We start from the raw sequence: 20262 nt of genomic DNA, 5'->3' as shown, positions 1-20262 counted from the left end.
AGTTTGACCAGCTCTCCGGTTGTGGATGCCCGCTTGTTCATTATTACTTCTGGGTCTATGCTGTTTAGTACTCCTAGTCCTGTTCCTAAGACCCCTGTCACATCCCTTTTTGACCTCATAGTGCGAGATTTTAACCACTCTCTCCATCCCTCCTGTGTTGCTTTTATAAATGGGAGGCATTTTTGGTGGATGCCTGACATATCTAGTTGCAAATGTAATTCTATTTGCTTCAATGACCATTTAGGATTGTACAATACAATCTGCTGACCTGTTTTCCAAATTATGTGTGGGCCTGTTTCATAAATGTGGTATCCAGGGTATGGGGGAGCCATTAACTTGACCATTGTTGTCATTGTTGTCTTAACTGTCGTCGTCATTGGCTTTATTGGCCTTGTTCCATTTTTAATTCTAAAAATTATGTTTTCATCTGGACGTTTCCATATACAGCTGACTTCTGCTGTCTCAGTTAATGAAAAACTCAGCCAAGTTGGTTCAGCTTGGACTTGGATTTGAAATTTAAATTTTAACCCATTTCCCTGTCGTTTCCATAGACATTCCACCATAACATTTTGTTCTAAAATGTGGTCGTGCCAACACTCAGGCTTACTACCATCACAGTCTGTAACGCTTTTACCCTGTGAGGTTGAAATTGATATCTGGGTGGACCCACTATACTTGGTTCCATCCACCATTCGACATCCTATGCTAATTTCTTCCCCGGATATCCCCCATATCTGAGGGATTCCTTCACCTTCATTCCATATTCCCTCTTTATATACATAACCTCCAGAGCCCTCTTTGTACATGACCACAGTAGCTAAAGTTAGCCCTTGTATATCTGATTTTTTCTCCATTGTCTCTGTGTGTGCCAAATGAGCCCGTGACCATGGCCACTTGTCATTGCCAACACCCGGGGTGCTACAGCATCCCAGTTCACAGCATTTCCATAGATCAAACAATCGTTTAGAAAACCTTGCGATTTGTTTCCGACTAGGGGGCGGATTAACAACACTTATATTACTTGCTAGTTCAAAACCGTTCCTTGCACAACCTATTAACATTCCCCCTTTTTTTGCCATGATTTCATAATTTCCTGCTTCCTCATCCCAGACCCATGAGTCATTCAGATACAGAGACACTTGTATTGCTACTACCGCTAAATGTTGGTTTTGCTTATTTCACTGAAACATATACATTGGTGACAAAGAAGAACTGCTTCCCACTGCCATATCCTGACTCAATATTATGACCGAGATAAGAATAATTTCCCTGGTTGGACTTGTGTGATTCTCCATTGGGACTTAGGTGCCTTCTTCACTCGTGAGTGATGAATCCAGGCGTTCTGTTCCTTGATTTTGATAGCCGTGTAAGAGGTCAGCAGTACTTGAAACGGTCCTTCCCACTGTGGTTCCAGGGTCTTATCTGCAAAAGACTTCACATATACAAAATCGCCAGGCGATATCTTATGTACGGGTCCATCAAGCCCCCTGCCTCTAGTACTATATACATGTTTCTCAATCTTTCTGAGTTGTTTGCTCAACTCTATGAGGTACCCATTCATTATTTCCTCCCCTACTTGTGATGATATCCCCATCTTTACAGAATACGGTCTTCCATATAGAATTTCAAAAGAACTTATCCCCTCCTTGGCTCTGGGCCTTGTCCTGATTCGTAAGAGTGCCAGAGGCAAAGACTGTGGCCAAGCCAAATTTGCTTCTTGTCCCAATTTCACAATCTGTTGTTTAATCAAGTGCTTCATTTTCTCTACCTGGCCACTCGATTGCGGTCGATAAGGTGTATGCAGCTGCCAATCAATTCCTAACAGCAAACTCACTTGTTGAACTATTTTTGATATAAAGTGTGATCCCCTATCTGAGGACATTGCTGATGGTACACCAAACCTTGGAATGATCTCTTGTAGCAAGACTTTGGTGACCTCTCGGGCTTTTGCCGTTCTACAAGGAAACGCTTCTGGCCATCCTGAAAAAATATCCGTTAATACCAACAAATACCGGTACCCCCCTTTCCTTGGGAGTTCCGAGAAATCAATTTGCCACTGTTGCCCAGGCAGGTTACCTCTGCCTATCTGTCCTACTTCGAATTTTGGGCCTCCTTTGGGGTTAGTCTGAAGGCGAAGATCACACTGTTGAGTTACTTGCCTCACTGTCGTATACAGATTTCTTGCAACAATCTTCCCAATTAAGTATTTATATAATGCTTCCATCCCCCAATGACCCTTTCTATGTTCTTCCCGAACTACCGCCCATATCATGTGTGAGGGGACTATGATTTTCTTCTGTGAGGTACTAGCCCATCCATCCTGATTATATTTTCCATCTAAATCCCCTATAAGTTTAAGGTCTTCCTTATTGTAGCGGGGTTTTTCCCCTAGTGTGACCTTACCATCTGGGATTAGTGCTCCCTCGGTTACCTGTTCCATCTGTGCCACTCGTTTTGCCTTTCTGTCCGCGAGCTCATTGCCTCTTTCTATGTCTGATTGTACTTTCTGGTGTGCCTTTATATGCATGATAGCCACCCTTTCTGGTAATTGAACGGCTTCTAAGAGTTTCAGAATCTCTGTGGCATGTTTGATGGCTTTTCCTTGAGAGTTCAAAAGTCCTCTTTCCTTCCAGATGGCCCCATGAGCATGCACCACTCCAAATGCATATTTCGAATCAGTCCATATGTTGATTTTCAGCCCTTTAGCCCTCTCAAGGGCCTTTGTTAAGGCAATTATTTCGGCTTTCTGGGCTGAAGTCGAAGCAGGTAATGGCCCAGAATCCAGGACTTCGCTGGTTGTTGTGACCGCATACCCCGAGTGTCGGGTACCGCTTACCATATAACTGCTTCCATTGGTAAACCAATCATCGGCTCCCTCCAACGGAGTGTCTTTCAGATCTGGTCGGCTGGAGTACACGGCTTCAATAGTTTCTAGGCAGTCATGTTCCAAAAGTTCCCCGTTCCTGCCATCTAGGAAAGAAGCTGGGTTGACAATGTTAGTCACCACTATTTCTACATCATCTAGTTCTACCATGATAGCCTGGTACCTCAGGTATCTCTGTGGTGACAGCCAGTGACCACCTTTAGCTTTTAAGACCGCTGATACAGTGTGGGAGACAAACACAGTCATTTTCTGACCCAGGGTAAATTTACGAGCTTCCTGGATATTCAAGATTATGGCTGCCACTGCTCTGAGACATCCTGGCCATCCTTTCGCAGCCTTGTCTAATTGCTTGGAGAAATAGGCCACAGTCCTTCGATAGGGCCCAAGGTCTTGGGTTAGGATTCCCAAAGCTATTCCCTGTTTTTCGTGCGAGAATAGAGAGAAAGGTTTACTCACATCCGGGAGTCCAAGTGCAGGTGCTGACATCAGGGCCTTTTTCAAGTCCATATAGGCCCTGTCTGCATCTGGGGTCCATTCCAATCTGTTTCCGCTTGTGCCTGCCTTAATAAGGTCATACAGAGGTTTGACCAGGAGCCCGTAGTTGTATATCCAAAGCCTACACCACCCAGTCACGCCTAAAAAGGTGCGCAGTTCTTTCACAGTTCTGGGTTGTGGTGTTTGGCAAATTGCCTCTTTTCGGGATTGCCCCAGGGTACGGACTCCCGCGCTTATCTCATAGCCCATATAGACAACCTGTTGTTGTACCACTTGCGCCTTCTTCTGGGAGACTCTATACCCCTGTAGACCCAAAAAGTTTAGGAGGCTCACCGTCCAGGCGATACATCCTTCTCTGGTTTCCGTAGCGACAAGCAGGTCATCCACGTATTGGAGAATCTTGCCTTTGTCAGGTGGCTGGTCCCAGCTTTCAAGATCTTTAGCTAATTGATTACCAAATATCGTGGGGCTGTTCTTAAATCCTTGAGGCAGCACCGTCCAGGGTAGTTGAATTTTGCGGCCTGTTTTGTGATTTTCCCATTCAAAAGCAAATAATTTCTGGCTAGACTCGTGGAGAGGGAGGCAAAAGAAGGCATCTTTTAAATCTAGAACGGTAAACCAGGCTAGTTCCTGGGTTAAGGTGGTGAGCAAGGTATAAGGGTTAGCCACTACAGGATATAGATCTTCGGTTATTTTATTAATTGCCCTTAGATCCTGCACCACCCAGTAGGACCCATCTGGTTTCTTTACTGGAAGGATAGGGGTACTGAAATCAGATTCGCATTCCCTCAGCAATCCCTGATCTAAAAATCTCTCAATGATGGGCTGAATGCCTTCCCAATCCTCCCTTTTTAGAGGATATTGTTTTATCCTTACTGGTTTTTGCCCTTCTTTTAATTTTACTATAACTGGCATAGCATTTTTAGCCTGCCCTGGTATATCCGTTGCCCATACTCCGGGGTATACCTGGTCCATAATTTCTTTACTAATTACTTCTTCTTTTATTGGAAGATTTGTTAAAAGTAAGCTCATCATTTGTATATATTGTTGATTATTTACCTTCAGAGTAACTTCTCCTTTTTTGAATGTAATTATGGCTTTCAATTGTTCCAAAAGATCTCTTCCCAGAAGAGCTTTGGGTGAATTTGGTAGATACAAGAATTTATGTATACCCATTTGCTTTCCCAATTTATATTTTAATGGCTTACAAAAATAAGCTTTTTCAGTTTGTCCAGTAGCTCCTTTTACCATCACATATTCTTCTCCCAGGGGCATCAGAGCTTGATTAAGTACTGAATAAGTTGCTCCGGTATCTACTAAAAATTCTATTTCTCTTTGTTCTTTCCCTAGCTTTATTGTAACCAGTGGATCCGCTAGGGTGGACTCCTCCGGTCCCTGTCAATCTGTATTTATTGATGCAAGTACTTTCCGCTTTTGTTTCGGACAGGCAGCCTTCCAGTGTCCTCTTTCTTTACAAAATGCACACTGGTCTTTATCCAGAAACCCCTTCTTAAATTTTCTCCCCTGTAGTTCATCTATTACTGCCACCACTCTTTCTTGCCCCTTCCTATATTCGTCCTCCCTGTTGCTAAACACCCTCCATGCTTCATCCAGTAATACTTCTAGGTTCCTGCTTTCCGTGGTGCGTAGTTTCTGCAACTTACGCCTGATATCCCCTGTGGATTGCCCCAAAAATAATGATACCAGCTGTTGTATTCCCACTTCGGATCCTGGGTCTAGTGGCGTATTTCGACGCATCACTTCCCTTAGCCGATCCAGGAATTCAGAAGGTGATTCCGAAGGACCCTGCTTAATTGCATATAATGCTGACCAATTTATATTTTTGGGCATGGCCCTTTCCAATCCCTTTAAGATTAAATCCTGGTATCCTTTTAACCTGTCCATTTGAGCAGAACTGTTCGGATTCCACCTTGGGTCCTGAAGGGGAAAGAAATCCTTACCCTCGTTCCCCGTGGTTCTGCAATAGTCTGAGGCCAAATCACCTGCTGCTTTCAAAACCAATTGTTTCTCGGTCTCTGTTAGGTAATCCAGTAGTAACTGTATATCATTCCAATCAGGATTATGTTGTTTCAGTATAAACTGAAATTGTCTGGTCACGCTTATTGGGTCACTCCAGAACTCCTTTACAGCTCTTTTCCAATTTTCTAAGTCTGTGCTGGAAAAGGGTATTTTTATTAGCATGGCTCCCCCATCTGGACCGACTGCCTCCCTGAGGGGTGCCTGAAGAATTGTTTGGGCAGATTTTCCCTGTGTGCGGGAAGACACCGGGCTACCTGGGGGAGAGGGGGCAGGAGTAGGGTCTGAATCTGAGTCTTGTTCTTGTTTTTGTGGCTGTGGAGGAGACTGCTTTTGTGGGGGAGGCTTAAATAAGTCTGTCAGGTCGGGGTCTGATCCTTGGTGCACCTTTCCAATTTTTGTACATCTCTGGCCAATACTACATGCTGAGCAACATTGTCTCAGTTTTGCTTTTAATCCTTTATTGTTTTCTCGCTCCAAAGCGAGCACCAGGGGATCTTGTGGTACGATTAGACCGCAATCCCTTTGGCAATCAGGATGATTATGGATAGTGAAAAACACGTCCGCATATGATACTTCATCCCACTTCCCCTCCCTTCTTAAGAACAACATTAACTGTAGGAGGGTATTATAGTCCAAAGTGCCATTTAGTGGCCATTGTGCCTCATTGTCCAGTTTATAAAGTGGCCACCACTGATTGCAATATTTTATAAGAGTCTTTTTATTTTCTGTGCCCCCAGACCTAATGATAGCTTTCCAATGCATTAGTATACATCATAAGGGGCTTTTCTTTAGGACTCCTTTGCTGTGGGTATTTCCCATCCTGCTCCCACCCAAATCCCAAAGAGTTTGCTTCAGATTAAAGTGGGAACAAATGGGGGACACTCCTATACTTTCTCTTTACGCTTTAAATTTCCCAGTCGTATCCCAAAGCACAACCTATCTCTACTGCAATAACCGTAATATTGGTACAGGCAATTATTACAATTAAAACAAGCCGAATCCTGGCAGATTTTACACTATACACAGAGTCGATGTGTTACCACAGAATACGGCAACAAAAGCAACAAAGGATCACAACAATTATTATTCCGGCTGCTATCCCACCAACGGTCATCAGGGACATCCAACCCAACATACCAGCCTCATTCGCTCCTAATATGTTAAGTTGGATATCCCCCAACAACCACTTTGCTCGCCTGGCAGCTGAATTTGCTTCGTTTGTCTCCGGCCGCTCTCCTCGCGGAGAACATGGAACCGCGGATCAGAACTCTGCACTCGCTTCGCAGCTGTGCTGTGTCTCACTCACACTCTGATATCAGTTTTATTCGCTTTTCACTCACACTCTGCAAGCACTCAGTCACACAGTTACTTAAAAGGCCCATCACGCTTTTTACTCACACTCATACTACAAAGTGTACCAGTTAAGACAATAGCCAAGTTCATGTACCACATAAATCGTAAACCGTTAATCATTTACCACAGGTATAAAGCCAGTTAACGTAAATTAACACATAGTATAATAGTCGTTACAAGCTCCCAAAGACGTTATCGGATGAAAAAATCTTTAGGAGCCCACAACGACAATTGCACTGATGTGAATTTCAATATTTCGATTTCCCATGGGTTACAACAGATGACATGAACGACAGCTATCCCGTTTAACACCCTAAACAGAGCTCTTCCCGAGGCGCCTTAACCAGACTGGGTACCCCTCTAGGCTGTGCGCCAGACGTCTCTGCGCGCCTTACCAGCAGCCCATTACCCCGTAAACATACCTTTGTCCATAGTTTAGATGGCTCTTGTCTGCCCCCGCAGTGAACGGCTGAGAGCGGAGTTCCTCCGAGAATTCCCGGGCTGCAGCTAGGATGTCTGTTCCTCAGTCATTCTGGCAGTCAAGTAGAGAGAGTCCCATCTGGGGTGCCAAAATGACATGCGGAGTCACGACTTTACAACCAGTAAGGTTATAAAGAAGGTATGTTTATTCAGCGCTGGGTGCACGGGGGATCGCTCCTCCACAAACATGCACATTTTGGAGCGAAAAGCAGCTCCTTCCTATAGCGTAAGTGTTTACATATTCATGATAATCCCGAGAATAGGGAGAGATATTACAATTAGATTTGAGAAATCATTATCATAAATCCCGCCCCAAGTCCCTCCCCATTGCGCCTGCGCAGTGGCTCCTGGTGGTCTTGGGCGGGGGTCTTCAGGATGAAGATTGAAGATGCCTCCTCTTCCTCTCGTGACTTTTCACCTAGTTAGGTCTTTTTCAGCATTTCCATAGTCATGACAACTCAGCATTTGTTGAGTCCCCGTTCCTTAGCTTGGGACTCAGTAGTTGCAGCTCCTTCCTTATCTCAAGAGCCCATCCTGCTGAGAGCCCACCCTGCTGAGAGCCCACCCTGCTGTAACTCATCCTTTTATTGCATCATCCTGCCTGTCCAGTGTCCCTCTTAGTTGTCCTGCATACATTTTGTTAGGGTTCCTCACTTCATGTATGCGCATGTATAAATTAAGGTACCGCTAAGTAAGTTAGTGTGAATCTTGTCATTTTAGAATCTGTAAATAAGTCACTTTTCTTTCTGTCAACATTTCTGAATTATTTTGTAATGATAAATTGCTGTTAGTTATTAATAAATCTAGATTTCCTGCTAAACCATCACCATGTTAATACTTTCATCCGCGACACTGATCCTTAACCACAGTTCCACAGTGTTTCTAGCGTCTCCCCAGTGACCAAACTACAACTGGTCTTGCATTAATTGTTGCTTTGAGCTACAGCATATACATTATCAGTGGAATATTCTGCTTTAGATATACAAAGGATATTTTCTGGCAGTTGTTCTAAGTTAGAAACATTCTTGAAATATTGGTATCTTTTAACCACTACAAAAAGTCCTTTTATTGGCAAATATTTGGGGGTAATTTGGTATAGCATCTTCCAATTTCAGACAGCAACTTTCACAAGTGTCTAGCCTGTAGAAACTAGTGTCTAGCCTGTAGAAGCACTAGATGCACAATATTGCAGCAAAATACTATTCAGTTTGACATTTAACCTAATACTTGAAAGAACTAAGGATAAAATAATCATTTAGTTTACATGTATCAAAAACTGACAAGCAAACAATGGAATTAGACAAAATGATTCAATGGCTGCTAGCATCAGATCTCAAAAAAAAACCAACGATGATATGAGCATCTTCAACTTGATGAGAATACATAATGACATTATAAATAACCACTTCACTTACAATTCATTTACACTAGTACCAAGAGAACAGAACAGTTGTATTTCAAATTAGCATCACTTTAACTTAACTGTAAGTATAAACTCTCATAGCTAGACAGGGTAATGTAAAACCCTAACTTAGGATAATGTACATTTAAATACAATATGAAAGATAGAAGAGTATTTATTTTGTGGGTCTGTCTTTGCACTGTAGTCTCTTTCAGATCTATGTATTCATCACCAGAGGTCACAATAGGAAAATGTGATACTGTAAATTCAGGCATTATAAAAACTCTATTTGGATGATTTTTTAAAAAAATGTTAAAGAACAGTGCTACAATAATCAAATGCAATTCATAATATTCTTAGGGAAATGTAGGTCTATTGACTTGGTGAATCTTATTTACATAGTGACTCATGAACTTTTGTACATTAAATGAAATTTCCTGAATCCAAAGTTATACGATTAGATTAGCAAGATAATCATGTTCACTAAAATACAGTATTAATTTTCTACCTAATTTTTAACTAACCTAGAACTATGCTATTACTTTTTAAATTCAGAAAAAAGTTTACAAAAATCTGAATCTACTGACACGTAAAAAAAATTATTATTGCTGCATTTATATTACAAAGCATGAGAAATAAAAACTCTTTAGTTGTTAAAGTAGGTATGTTTTTTTCCAATAGCCTATTAAACTTCAGCTGTCTCAACTTGTAGTTATCATTACAAATGTTCAATTTATAAATACAATTTTCAAATATTTCTTAAGTAGCTTCAGGGATACAAGAAAGTACATACAATATGAACTGCCCGGTACATATGATGGGAATTTTTTTTTCATGAAGATTTAAAAAGTGATATGAAAACCAATGAAAAGTATGCTTCTGCTGTGATGCATTCCCCTCAGAAGTCTTACAACAATTATACTATTGAATAATGCAAATATAAGTGTCAGGTTGCAACTAGAGTAACAGACCACACATTATGGAAGAACTTATCAGAAAAGATTGCCAAATTTCTGATCTACTACTGATTATCAGAAGAATGTTATGCATTTGTTCCTAGTTGTAATCTAACTTTCATGTATATTCAAAAGCTAGAGTATATGTGCATAGTAACAATAACCTTGCATGATGCTTCCTTATGTGCTTTCTTTAATATTATGGGTCCTAATGAAGATAATTTCAGGAAGCTGGCAAATTCTGTACAATTTCACTACACAGAAATATACCCAGATTTCAAAAAGTACAAACTTGTTATAAATTACAGCTCAGGTCCTTGACCACAATATAATAATAATAATCAAGGTACTCATCATTTTATATTAATAATACTTTGAATACCATATTTCTTTCACATACTTATGTTTGACTAATGTTCCCCTTTTAAAAACATATGAAGGATCATTGCTTTGTAGTTCACATTTATAGAAGAATGCAGAATACCATACTGAATGCCTATTGTGCAGAAATAACCCTGAAAGCTGTATCATAGCAGTATGCAGTAGAAAACCCTTACCAGTTTTTCATCAGCTGCGATGAGTTGCGTGTCTTGAATTTGGTCCTGTGCCAGCCACCATGTGGAAGTGCTCAGTGACCTGCAGTGCAAGACTTGAAGTTAAAAAATGATTAATGCAATGAGAAGATAGAGGCAGACAAATCTTACATAAACAAGTTACTTTAACAATATTCATCTTGTAAAAAAAAATAAAATTGAAGAGGGACAGATGAGGGCACAAAAATCCTTTTTTTTCCCCAATTAGTTCTGTCTGCTGAGTTTTTGGCAGACTCCCACTTAGCAGTTCACAACAGGCTGCACTTATGTCAGCCTACAGGCTCTCTGTCAGAAACTGCCAGTGGCAAGGACTGCACTGCTCTATATGAATGTACAGTAGCTGGTTTGTCACAAACAGACAGAAAAATACAAGGCTGCTGCAAGCATTCTGTAACTCTGATCCTTAAAATGATTAGAGGAAAAATATCCTAAATCTATTTGTAATGGTAAAGCTCCAGTTCTACACTTTAACAACAGAATATTAACAAATTTTTAAAACAAACAAAGCAAACCCTAAGATGATAATTCAAACAAAATTTTCTGTCTTTGAGGGGGCAAAGCTCACAACTATTTTGCTTCATTTCTAAATCAGTATGGGTCAGCTTATTAGCTTCCAAGAAATACGATTAATCTTCTTGCATAATTACTAAACCTGTAAGGTACAGATGGAAACATGGAACCCAATCCCACATCACTGAACTGAGAAGTAATTTGCATTTTGTCACTAATGTCAGGATTAGGCCCTTTGAGTGCAAATCATGTTTTGACAAAAAAACCCCACAACAGCAAGTGAAACAAGCCAAAAAGCCCAATTCTCTAAACTAATAGTGTGCTTCATGTTTAATTAAGGTCATTTTAGACAAATGAGGCACAAACGTTCAAGAATATATACAGCTAAACAGTAAAAGGGACTAAGTCACTTTCATTTCAACTCTTCTTTGGAAGATTACCTAATTTGGGAAGCCAGACATACTTGCAGAAGCAAATGAACTTTGAGATTTTGCCTATGGGATGCTTACAACCATACTTCTAGTAATTTAACACTATTGGTAACGTTTACTTAATTTTTGAGGAAACCATCCATAAGCACCTTCAAAAAGCACCACAGCTTTTAAAGCAGAATTCCAAGACTTTTAGAAAATCTGCAATACTATCTAAACTAACCCCCCCCCCATAATTCTAATTCATAACTCATAATTCTAATTAATATCAGATTAGCTGTAGTGGATTCAACACATTAACTAAACAAGCATTCAATATTCAAACAGTATTAGCATGGTAAAATTTTTAGGAGGTAAAACCTACACTAGAAAGGAATTTTAAATTAGTGACTATAAAGCAAGCCACAAGAATTTTATAAAACTAAGCAACTGGAACAAAGTTCAGTTCAGTAATATTTCAAATGCAGATTCCCACAAATCTATACTTTAACACAGATTGCACTCTACTAAATTACCTTCCATTTGCCAATAACAACTACAAAAAATCTCCACATAATGAAAACCAAACTCAAAGCACAAAGTTTATAGAATCACCCAACTTTGTGACATGGACAGACACATCTATTCCTATCTGAAATGACAAAATTTGTCTGCAGGGGTACTTTGAAGAACAAGATGAAGTTTTCAGGGAAGCAAGGGAGCACAAGAATTTCACAAACATCTAGATGATACCAACTCTATTTCCTCAAAATCTCTGTCCCAGAGAGTTTCTGGCTCAACACAGCTGTCAATTTTTAATTGTAAATATAAAAAAAAAAATCATAAAAACAGGATAGACTGATACTGCAATAAGCTATAAAGAAATGGCTCTTAGATGGTCCTTCTTCAAAAACACACTGAAGGAGAAGTTATCCTAAAAGTCTCCTGAACAGCAGCATAACACGAGTTCCAATGGCAAGTAGCTGAAGCCACACAATTTCCAACCTTAAACAAGGCAAAACACTGTAAAAGGAAAATGAGTTTCCCCCCTATCCCAGGAATTTTAGTATCAAAGTAGTATTCTGCAGGTATTCTAGAACTTCATGTGATATGGTGTTCACTACACTACTTAATATATGGCCAAAGAAGGATATTGGATTATACAATCAAATTGTTCCTTTCTGGATAGAAATAGTCTAAGAGATAAATCAAGAAGTTCTCTGAACCTTGCTCTGTGGAGAGGTCTGATGAATATCTAAAATTTGAGCATGCCAGGTTTTGAGTAATTAGGCAAATCAGAATCATACTTTTTCTTCTAATATAAATAAAAGTCGGAAACAAAATTTAGCACAATTCAGTTTGAGTTTGGGTTGTGTCTTTTTTAATTTGGAAAAGAATTAATTAGCTTTGAAAAGTATAAATGCCATGCCCTTCCAAAATTATTTTCACTCAGCATTATGTCATCTGATATAATTTTCACTCAGATGATTGCTCATTTTGGAAATTTCTGTCTTTGCCAGAAAAAATATAATTCAAGAGATCTCACATTATAGTTAATAGGGAAGAGCAGGGTAAAAATTCCACCAGATAAAAGGTGGGCAGAATCTCTGAGATGCTGCGTTGGGTTTGTGTGTGTGGCAGGGTTTTGGTGGCAGGGGAGGGGGCTACAGCAGTGGCCACTGTGAGAAGCTTCTTGAAGCTCATCAGGCTCCAAGTCGGACCCACCTCTGGCCAAGGCTGAGCCAATTAGCGACGGTGGCTGCGCATCTACAATAACATATTTAAGAAGGGGAACTGGAGAGGAGGAGGGGGAGTTGTGAGGGAGATACCTCTGGAAATACCGAGGTCAGTGGAAGAAAAAAGGAGAAGAGGGCAGGTACACTGGAGCAGAGACTCCCCTGCAGCCCATGGTGAGAGGGCAGGCTGTGCCCTGCAGCCCACAGAGGTCACTGGTGGAGCAGATGCCCACCTGCAGCCTGTGGAGGACCCCACGCTGGAGCAGGGGGCTGTGCCCAAAGAAGGCTGGGACTCTGAGGGCAGTGCTCACTGTAGCAGTTCGGCACTGGGAGGACTGCAACACATGGGAGGGACACATGCTGGAGCAGTTCACGAAGAGCTGCAGCCCATGGGAGGGACCCACGTTGGAGGAGTTTGTAGAGGACTATCTCCTGTGAGAGGGACTCCACGCTGGAGCAGGGGTGAAGAGTCCTCTCCCTGAGGAGGAAGGAGCAGCAGAAACAACGGGTTATGAACTGACCACAACCCACATGCCCTGCACCACTTGGAGAGGAGGAGGTAGAGAAATCGGGATCAAAACTGAGGCCAGGAAGAAGGGAGGGGTGGGGGAAGGTGTTTTTAAGATGTGGTTATATTTCTCATTGTTTTATTCTGATTGGAAAATTAAGTGGTGGTGGTGCCAGTGTTTAAATTAAATTGATGTTATTTTTCTTCCCCTAAGGAGTCTGTCTTTTCCCTGTGATCATAATGGGTGAGTCATCCCTCCTTGTCCTTGTCTCAATTCCCAAGCCTTTTGTTTTATTTTCTCCTTCCCATCCCTGAGGGGGAAGCAAGCAGCTTCCTGGTGCTCAGTTGCTCTCTGGGCTCAAACCAGGACAGATGTCTCTACACTGCATACAGAGGGAGCTGGTTTTTTGGCACAAGGTGTCTCTGTCAACCAGGATAAATCAAAAGGCATCACACCTTACAGCTCTCCATGATGATGTTTTAGCTATTCTGTAAAAGCAGACAGATGGTTTACTAACCTAAATCAGTTTCTGCTCCTCTTCATCATTTTTCAAAGCCACTTCTCTTGACTACACCATTCTGGTAAAAGCTCAACTGTTACTGTAATGTGCAACCTTGTATGTTTTTTAAATGCCCAGTCTTCTGCCCATCCCTGGACTACAATGAGTTGGAAAGAATAATCTTTCCTTAAGAACTTCCTATTTAAAAAGTGGTTGAAAACTGGCATTTAGACTAGACTAGGAATGTGAACCAAAAGTCCATGGAGGTGTCTCTGTGTAAGAATACATAAAACACCAGTTTTGCTTTAAAGATGACAAGCTGTTGATATTTCTATTTGTTGCATCTCTCATAGGAAAGTAACCCGGAGCTTAGAAATACCAGCAACTCTGAAATATGACGTGTTCTGAAATATTACTATTTAAAAGTTAATAAAAAGTGTTACTTGGATCCCAGAGCAGTTGTTGAATTTTCAACAGGTTTCACTGCAAGTTTGTCCCTAATGTCAGGCACTTAACTGAGAATATAACCAGGAAACAGACCTCTTTCACACAGTCCTCTCTTCAAAATCCCACAATGACAAGTATCATTTTGCAGGAGATATGGACATGCGAACAACCAGATTCATTAAGCAATGCCAATTTTATTATGGTGGACAAGCCTTTTATAATGCAGGTGAAAATCACATGATACAATCACATGGTACAATTCTTTCTGATTGGACAGTTAGCTTTGCACATGCTCCTTAAGCTCTCTTCTGATTGGATGGAAGCTGCCACATCGACATTGTACAAACTTCTTCTCTGCCCAGACCCACACCCTGAAGTTGTTTAACTTCCTGGGTTCTTCCTCATTCTTCCAGGGTCATTCCCTCATCACATCCTCGCCGAAGCTGAGGCTTTGCCAGTCTTGCTCATATGCAGGATTGCTCACACGCCCATTTCCCCGCAAGAAATCCATCCGAATCCCCACAGATCCCTCTTTTTGTTTTTGAGCAATCCAAACTCCTTGCAAGCTTTTCTGCAGCGATTGTCTAATACAAGAGATTAAGCACGGCAAAATAATAGCAAGCACAATAATCACAATAATTACAATGATTCCACCTTTTAACAATTCTTTGCTCATGATAAGTTGACCTTGCCAAAAGGTTGTGGTGTTGGTGCCTGCCTGGGTAATTTGAGCAATGTCATTGGCCTGTGAAAATTTCATTTTTGCCCAACTATCGTCTGACACAAACCCAATGAATTCTTGTGGGTCAGAGTGAGGGATTCTCAATAAACATGTTCTGAATGGGTCCGACGGAGTAGCCATCGAAAGGCAGAAGGATTCTTGACCTGTCTCATTAGCTATAGTTACCCATATATTTGGTCGGGGAAACACTACTTTTGCTGGATGAGTATTAATCGCTGTTAGAACCATTACAAGGCTTGGAATCACAAACTTGATCTCTTTTCCAAGGCCGCACCCAGCGAGATGGATCCCATCTAGTGCCGGTATCGGTAATAACGCAGGCATAGCCTCGACCCGCCATTGTTAGTTCCACAGGTCCTTTCCACTCTCCTATAGCAACATCTTTGTACTGAGCAAAAGCACTATCTCCACACCGGCTTATACCGGATTTCAGACATACACTGCTTTTGCAAGTAGTTCTGCAACGATTTCAGACATACACCGCTTTTGCAAGTGGTTCTGCAACAGCCAAGCTCTCTCCCCCTTTTTGTTTTTGCAAAAGCACCTTTAAAGTTTTGATGCTCTCTCTCCACCGTGGCTTGCCCCGTGGGGGAATGTGGTATACCTGTGATGTGACGTATACCCCAGAGTTGACAAAAAAGAGCAAATTTTTGAGAGGTATAGGCTGGTCCATTATTAGTTTCATGGGTCAATTGAACTAATTTCCCATATTCTCTGGCACATTCCGCCCTACCGCGATGGTAACTTCTCACAGCTTAGTGCTTTTTCACAGTTCAGTGTTACAGCTGTCTGCTGTTTTTGCCCGCTACCTTGGCACAACTCAGCAGTTTCTTATCTATCTTCCAAGGCCTGTTCTTCATCAAAGCCTAGCTATTGCTCAGAGGCTGTGTAAGGCTGACAGGCCAATGCCTCCCACATGTGCACCTGCAGGACTTATTTTGAGACTTTATCAATTAAGGGTTAGGCAAACTTCAAAAAACACAGCATACTTAAAAAAGTTTCACAGAATGCTAGAAACAATACAGCAGTTACAGTTACTAGAGTAAGCTAATTTCAGTACCCATAATTAGGGGATATGACTAAATACTACAAAAATAAACAGTAAGGAAAATACGGAATAGCACACTTACTTAATGGGGTACTAACATTCAGATCCGCAATTGCTGGGGAACCCTGGATGCAGCGAGAATTTAGAGTGCCCTTCCTCGCAAACCGGAAATCCTACGCGATGCGTCCATCCGTAGGTGAGGCATCCAACATCGCTGCAAGCAGGTCCAGCCTCATATATCTAAATCAGCAGGCCAAAATAACTGGCAACTTTCTTTGAGCGGAAACATCTGATTTCATCCTCCTGTTGGGTTCCACCCAGAGCCTGGCCACCACTCAAGGGGGAAAACCAAGGGAGTTTCTAATAAGGTTAAACACTTGAGGTCTTGCTTCTTAATATTGCTAAAGAAAGAAAGTTGAATACACACATCTTATAGCATTTGGACAAGGGACTCCGCATCCCAGTGTCAGCACCTTCTGTAAAAACTGCCGCTTTTGGTGTTCGGGGGAGGCGGGACGGACGATCGCGCGGTGCCAGATGGCCGCAGGCAGTCGCTCCGCGGCGGGGGGGCTCGTGGAGGCCCGGAGCCGCCGCTGCCAACTCCGCGCTTTAAGAGTGTCCGAAACCAACTTCCAAGTGGTCGCTGATAGCCGTGGTTTCTGCACCATTTAAGTAACCTTCGTACAGAAGTGTCATTATGAGTTATCCCTCTCATAGAGAGTATATGCAGCAGGAGTCTGACAGTGGCCGTCTCCTCTGCGGACTTGCTCTGCCCCATGCTCTTATCTGCGTCCCGCCCACTACTGGAGTCCTTTGACTCTTTCGGTCTCTCAGTCCCTTTCCGGTTGGCATCAGATACACTTCCGCTGTTTCCAGCCCCTGATTGCACAGTTTTGGGTTTAGCCCCCGCTGCTCACCGCGGTCCCGGCGGCACAATCGATAAGGCAAACGGATTTTTCGGCTGACCCAACGTGGCGGGAGCCGCAAGCAGCGTAGAGCCCCCCCTCCCTCGTCTCTCTGGGGCGAGGGGACCGAGGGGGGGGGAAAGGGCCCCTCTGGCCGTGGCTGGGGCAGGGCGGTAGCGGTGGCAGTGGTGGCATGGCTGATATATCACAGTTAGAAACCGCTCCGAGAACTGCAAAGGCAGAAGCCGCAGCCGCACGCTCACTACTCCTCTCCTGCAATGTTTCTTGGATTAATTTCCATAGCGTGGTGTAACCGCTCACTTCTTTTGCCGACTTTCCTCCATCACTAACCGAGTCCCATAGCTGTTTCCCTATGGCTTCCCAGGTAGCTGCTTCAAATACAAGCCCTACACTGGGGATAAGTCCCTTCTCTCGGCTCCACTTTAATAAGCCTTCTAAATTGGACTTGTCATATTTTATCCCTCTCACGGAGAGGATCAGTTGGAGGAGTTTCACTACTGCTTGCTCATCTCTAGTAAGCGTGGACCCCATTCTTCCCCGGCTGGCGCCAGAGGCGGATCCCTGGCCACCGCCTGTCGCGGAGCCTTAAAGTTACAGCGCACTGATTCTCACCTTCAGACACCGGGGCAGCGTCTGGAACAGTTTCGACCGGCTTTCCACCCGTGACTGCACCTCACCGAGTCCTCATCAGACTTGTGCTAATCTTCGAGTCCCTGTATCGGACGCCATATGCGGGAGACATGGACATGCAGACAACCAGATTCATTAAGCAATGCCAATTTTATTGTGGTGAAGCAAGCCTTTTATAATGCAGGTGAGAATCACATGATACAATCACATGGTACAATTCTTTCTGATTGGACAGTTAGCTTTGCACATGCTCCTTAAGCTCTCTTCTGATTGGATGAAAACTGCCACATCGACATTGTACAAACTTCCTTCTCCGCCCAGACCCACACCCTGAAGTTGCTTAACATCCTGGGTTCTTCCTCATTCTTCCAGGGTCATTTTGTCACATCCTTGCCGACGCTGAGGCTTTACCAGCATTGCTCATATGCAGGATTGCTCACATGCCCATTTCCCCGCAGGAAATCCTTACAAATCCTCACATCATTTCATTGCTCAAATTTCCCCTTAGAAATCGTATAAACTTGACAACACTTACTTTACCTTCAAATTAAATGAATATGCAATCTAAATCACTTAAGTCACAACTCCATTTAAACCTTTTATTTTATCCCCATGTACTGGGTGTGGCTGAGCCGGAATTGGTTTTCCCCTGTAGCAGCCCCCATGGTGCTGTGTTTGATGCTGGGAGCTGGCAGGGTGTTGATAGCACCCTGGTGGTGTGGCTACTGCTGAGTGGTGCTTACACAGCACCAAGGCTCTTTCTGACATTTCCCCCCCACAGTGGGACGGGGTGGGCAAGATCTTGGGAGGGGACACAGCCAGGACAGCTGACCCCAACTGACCAAAGGGATATTCCAGACCATCTGACGGCTGCTCAGTATAAAGCTGGGAGAGAGGAGGAAGGGGTGGGGTCACCCTTGGTCCTCCGAGGCAACCCCTCCGCGTATGGGAGCCCTGCTTCCTGAGAAGGCCCGACATCGCCTGTTCATGGGAAGTAGAGAATAAATCTGTTTGCTTTTTTTTGCTTCTGTGCGCAGACCTTTGCTTCGCTTTGCTTATATTACAACTGCTTTTGTTTTACCCACAAGGGTTGATTTTTTTTCCCTATCTTATTTTCTTCCCCCTCTTTGCCCTGTTGAGAAAAAAAGGGGGAAGGGGGGGGGGGAGGTGATAGAGCGACTTAGTGGGTACCTGGCATTTAGCCAAGGTCAAACCACCACACCCCAACAGTAAAGTAATTCTCACAAAATTCCCAATTAATACTTGCCTCTGCCCACATCCACCTTGACTTTTAGGTAGCTTTTTTGACAGATAAACTTGCAGAAGTCTAAAGCGTACTTTTTACAGTTCCACTCTCATACAGTTCTCCTTTCTTCTACTACTGACCTCTGGAAGGGCAATATGCTTTCTTCCTTTCTCTTTGTAAGCAATATGGGTCCACATTATCCCATTTTGCCTTTTTTTGACTGCTTATGCATTTTTTTCCCGTGAAAACATCTTGGGATGAGGCCTTAAGAGCAGGAAGTTCCATTTCTTACACTGTTCCAAGACTTATTGAGCTCTGATTTAAAATTACTGTATGCAGAATACTTTAATAATAGACTAGCAATATAATTCTCAAGTTCAGAAACTATACAGAAATTTTTATATGAATAACTAGCAACAATAAACCCTGATATCTTCTAGGCTCATTAATGTCCAATTCAAAACACAGATCAAACAAACCTCCTTACTACCTAATAAACAAAGTGTGACAAGACTCCAAGCTGCCCAAAGCTCCATTGTGGATCTGCCCAAACATTTTTCTTATAGCGAGCTCCGTAGTGATGAACAAACAAGCTTTTAAATGTAAAAGCCTGGGTTTATTAGAATAGTTAGCCTTTTAAACAGAAATCCCTCAAAATTACTTAGACAAAAGTAAAATTAAGGTTTATAAAAGAAGTCACCCATGTCCTTCATGATCTTGCAGATACTTTCCCACAGTATCCCACACTACTATATGTGGCTAATCAACTCTGCAGCTTCTTGGATTATAACCTACCCTTCCCAAGATCTTCTAGTCCCTAAAAAGTTTTTCTTTCTGCCATCAAGGAGGCTTGGCTGTATGGCTGGTGAAGACACCACGCTTAGCACAGCAGGGACTCAGACAGCTAAGTTCTAGCTGAAGTCTGTCTTTCTGTGCCTCTTCCTTCAAATGCATCTGGCATCACACTCCTCCTGAAGTATACTCCCTCTCCAAATCTCCTAGTCACTCTCTTAATGGAAGATATGTTTTTTGTTCTTTATGTTAAGTCTGTCACACAAATAAGGAGGTGTCTTTGTGCTTCCACAAGCATGGCTAACTTGGCATGAACCTACAGCAGTTCCTTTGGCTACAAAGAGACCACCACTCAAAATGTCATTTGGTTTGCAATTATGAAAGTGATATTTTCTCCCCACCCCATGCCACTGTGTTGGGCATTTAAACTCCTTAAACTTGATCTATATGAACCTGTATCAATCATCATTTTACAATATTATCATTTAATCATTTCTATCATTTATTATAATTTCATTATACTCATTTCTACAGTTCACTTAAAATATAGCTTTGTATAATACA

At 42.3% G+C, this 20262-nt stretch overlaps 2 protein-coding genes and 1 long non-coding RNA gene across 6 annotated transcripts in view; all 3 read right to left on the bottom strand.

Annotated features, from left to right (window-relative positions):
- Positions 1-20262, bottom strand: part of LOC141917640 (NADH dehydrogenase [ubiquinone] iron-sulfur protein 4, mitochondrial-like) — a 103901-nt gene that overhangs the window by 67066 nt on the left and 16573 nt on the right. For 2 of the 4 annotated variants that reach the window (XR_012621386.1, XR_012621385.1), the window contains exons 1-2: positions 17643-18331; positions 10168-10246 (exon numbers count right to left, since the gene is read on the bottom strand). Coding sequence is in view for 1 of the 4 variants with exons in the window: in XM_074810994.1 (XP_074667095.1) it covers positions 10168-10246 (79 nt within the window). In the remaining 3 variants the exon portion in view is untranslated. Of the gene's footprint in view, positions 1-6293; positions 7332-10167; positions 10247-17642; positions 18332-20262 lie in introns of those variants that run through there. The other 2 variants (XR_012621384.1, XM_074810994.1) reach the window with 2 other exon arrangements.
- On the bottom strand, positions 1079-3852 carry LOC141917626 (uncharacterized). The gene is made up of 3 exons (XM_074810957.1): positions 3713-3852; positions 2432-3441; positions 1079-1432 (listed from the first exon to the last, which is right to left on the bottom strand). Exons 1-3 carry the CDS (start codon positions 3726-3728, stop codon positions 1244-1246), a joined length of 1215 nt encoding a protein of 404 aa, XP_074667058.1. The 5' UTR covers positions 3729-3852; the 3' UTR covers positions 1079-1243.
- Positions 14489-16659, bottom strand: LOC141917645 (uncharacterized). Its single transcript, XR_012621388.1, has 2 exons — positions 16532-16659; positions 14489-14898 (listed from the first exon to the last, which is right to left on the bottom strand). It is a non-coding gene; the product is annotated as an uncharacterized LOC141917645 (long non-coding RNA).

The sequence above is a fragment of the Strix aluco genome, chromosome W, assembly GCF_031877795.1.
Source record: "Strix aluco isolate bStrAlu1 chromosome W, bStrAlu1.hap1, whole genome shotgun sequence".
Taxonomy (NCBI): domain Eukaryota; kingdom Metazoa; phylum Chordata; class Aves; order Strigiformes; family Strigidae; genus Strix; species Strix aluco.
Note: the sequence above shows the minus strand (reverse complement) of the source record. Positions and strands in the feature narration are given on the sequence as shown.

What these genes read in the sequence shown, in the direction of transcription:
- LOC141917626 (XM_074810957.1), bottom strand. An exon ending in GAGTGGCACAGATGGAACAG is followed by an intron (nt 1,433 to 2,431) that starts GTAACCGAGGGA and finishes GTATATGTGAAG; the next exon opens with TCTTTTGCAGATAAGACCCT.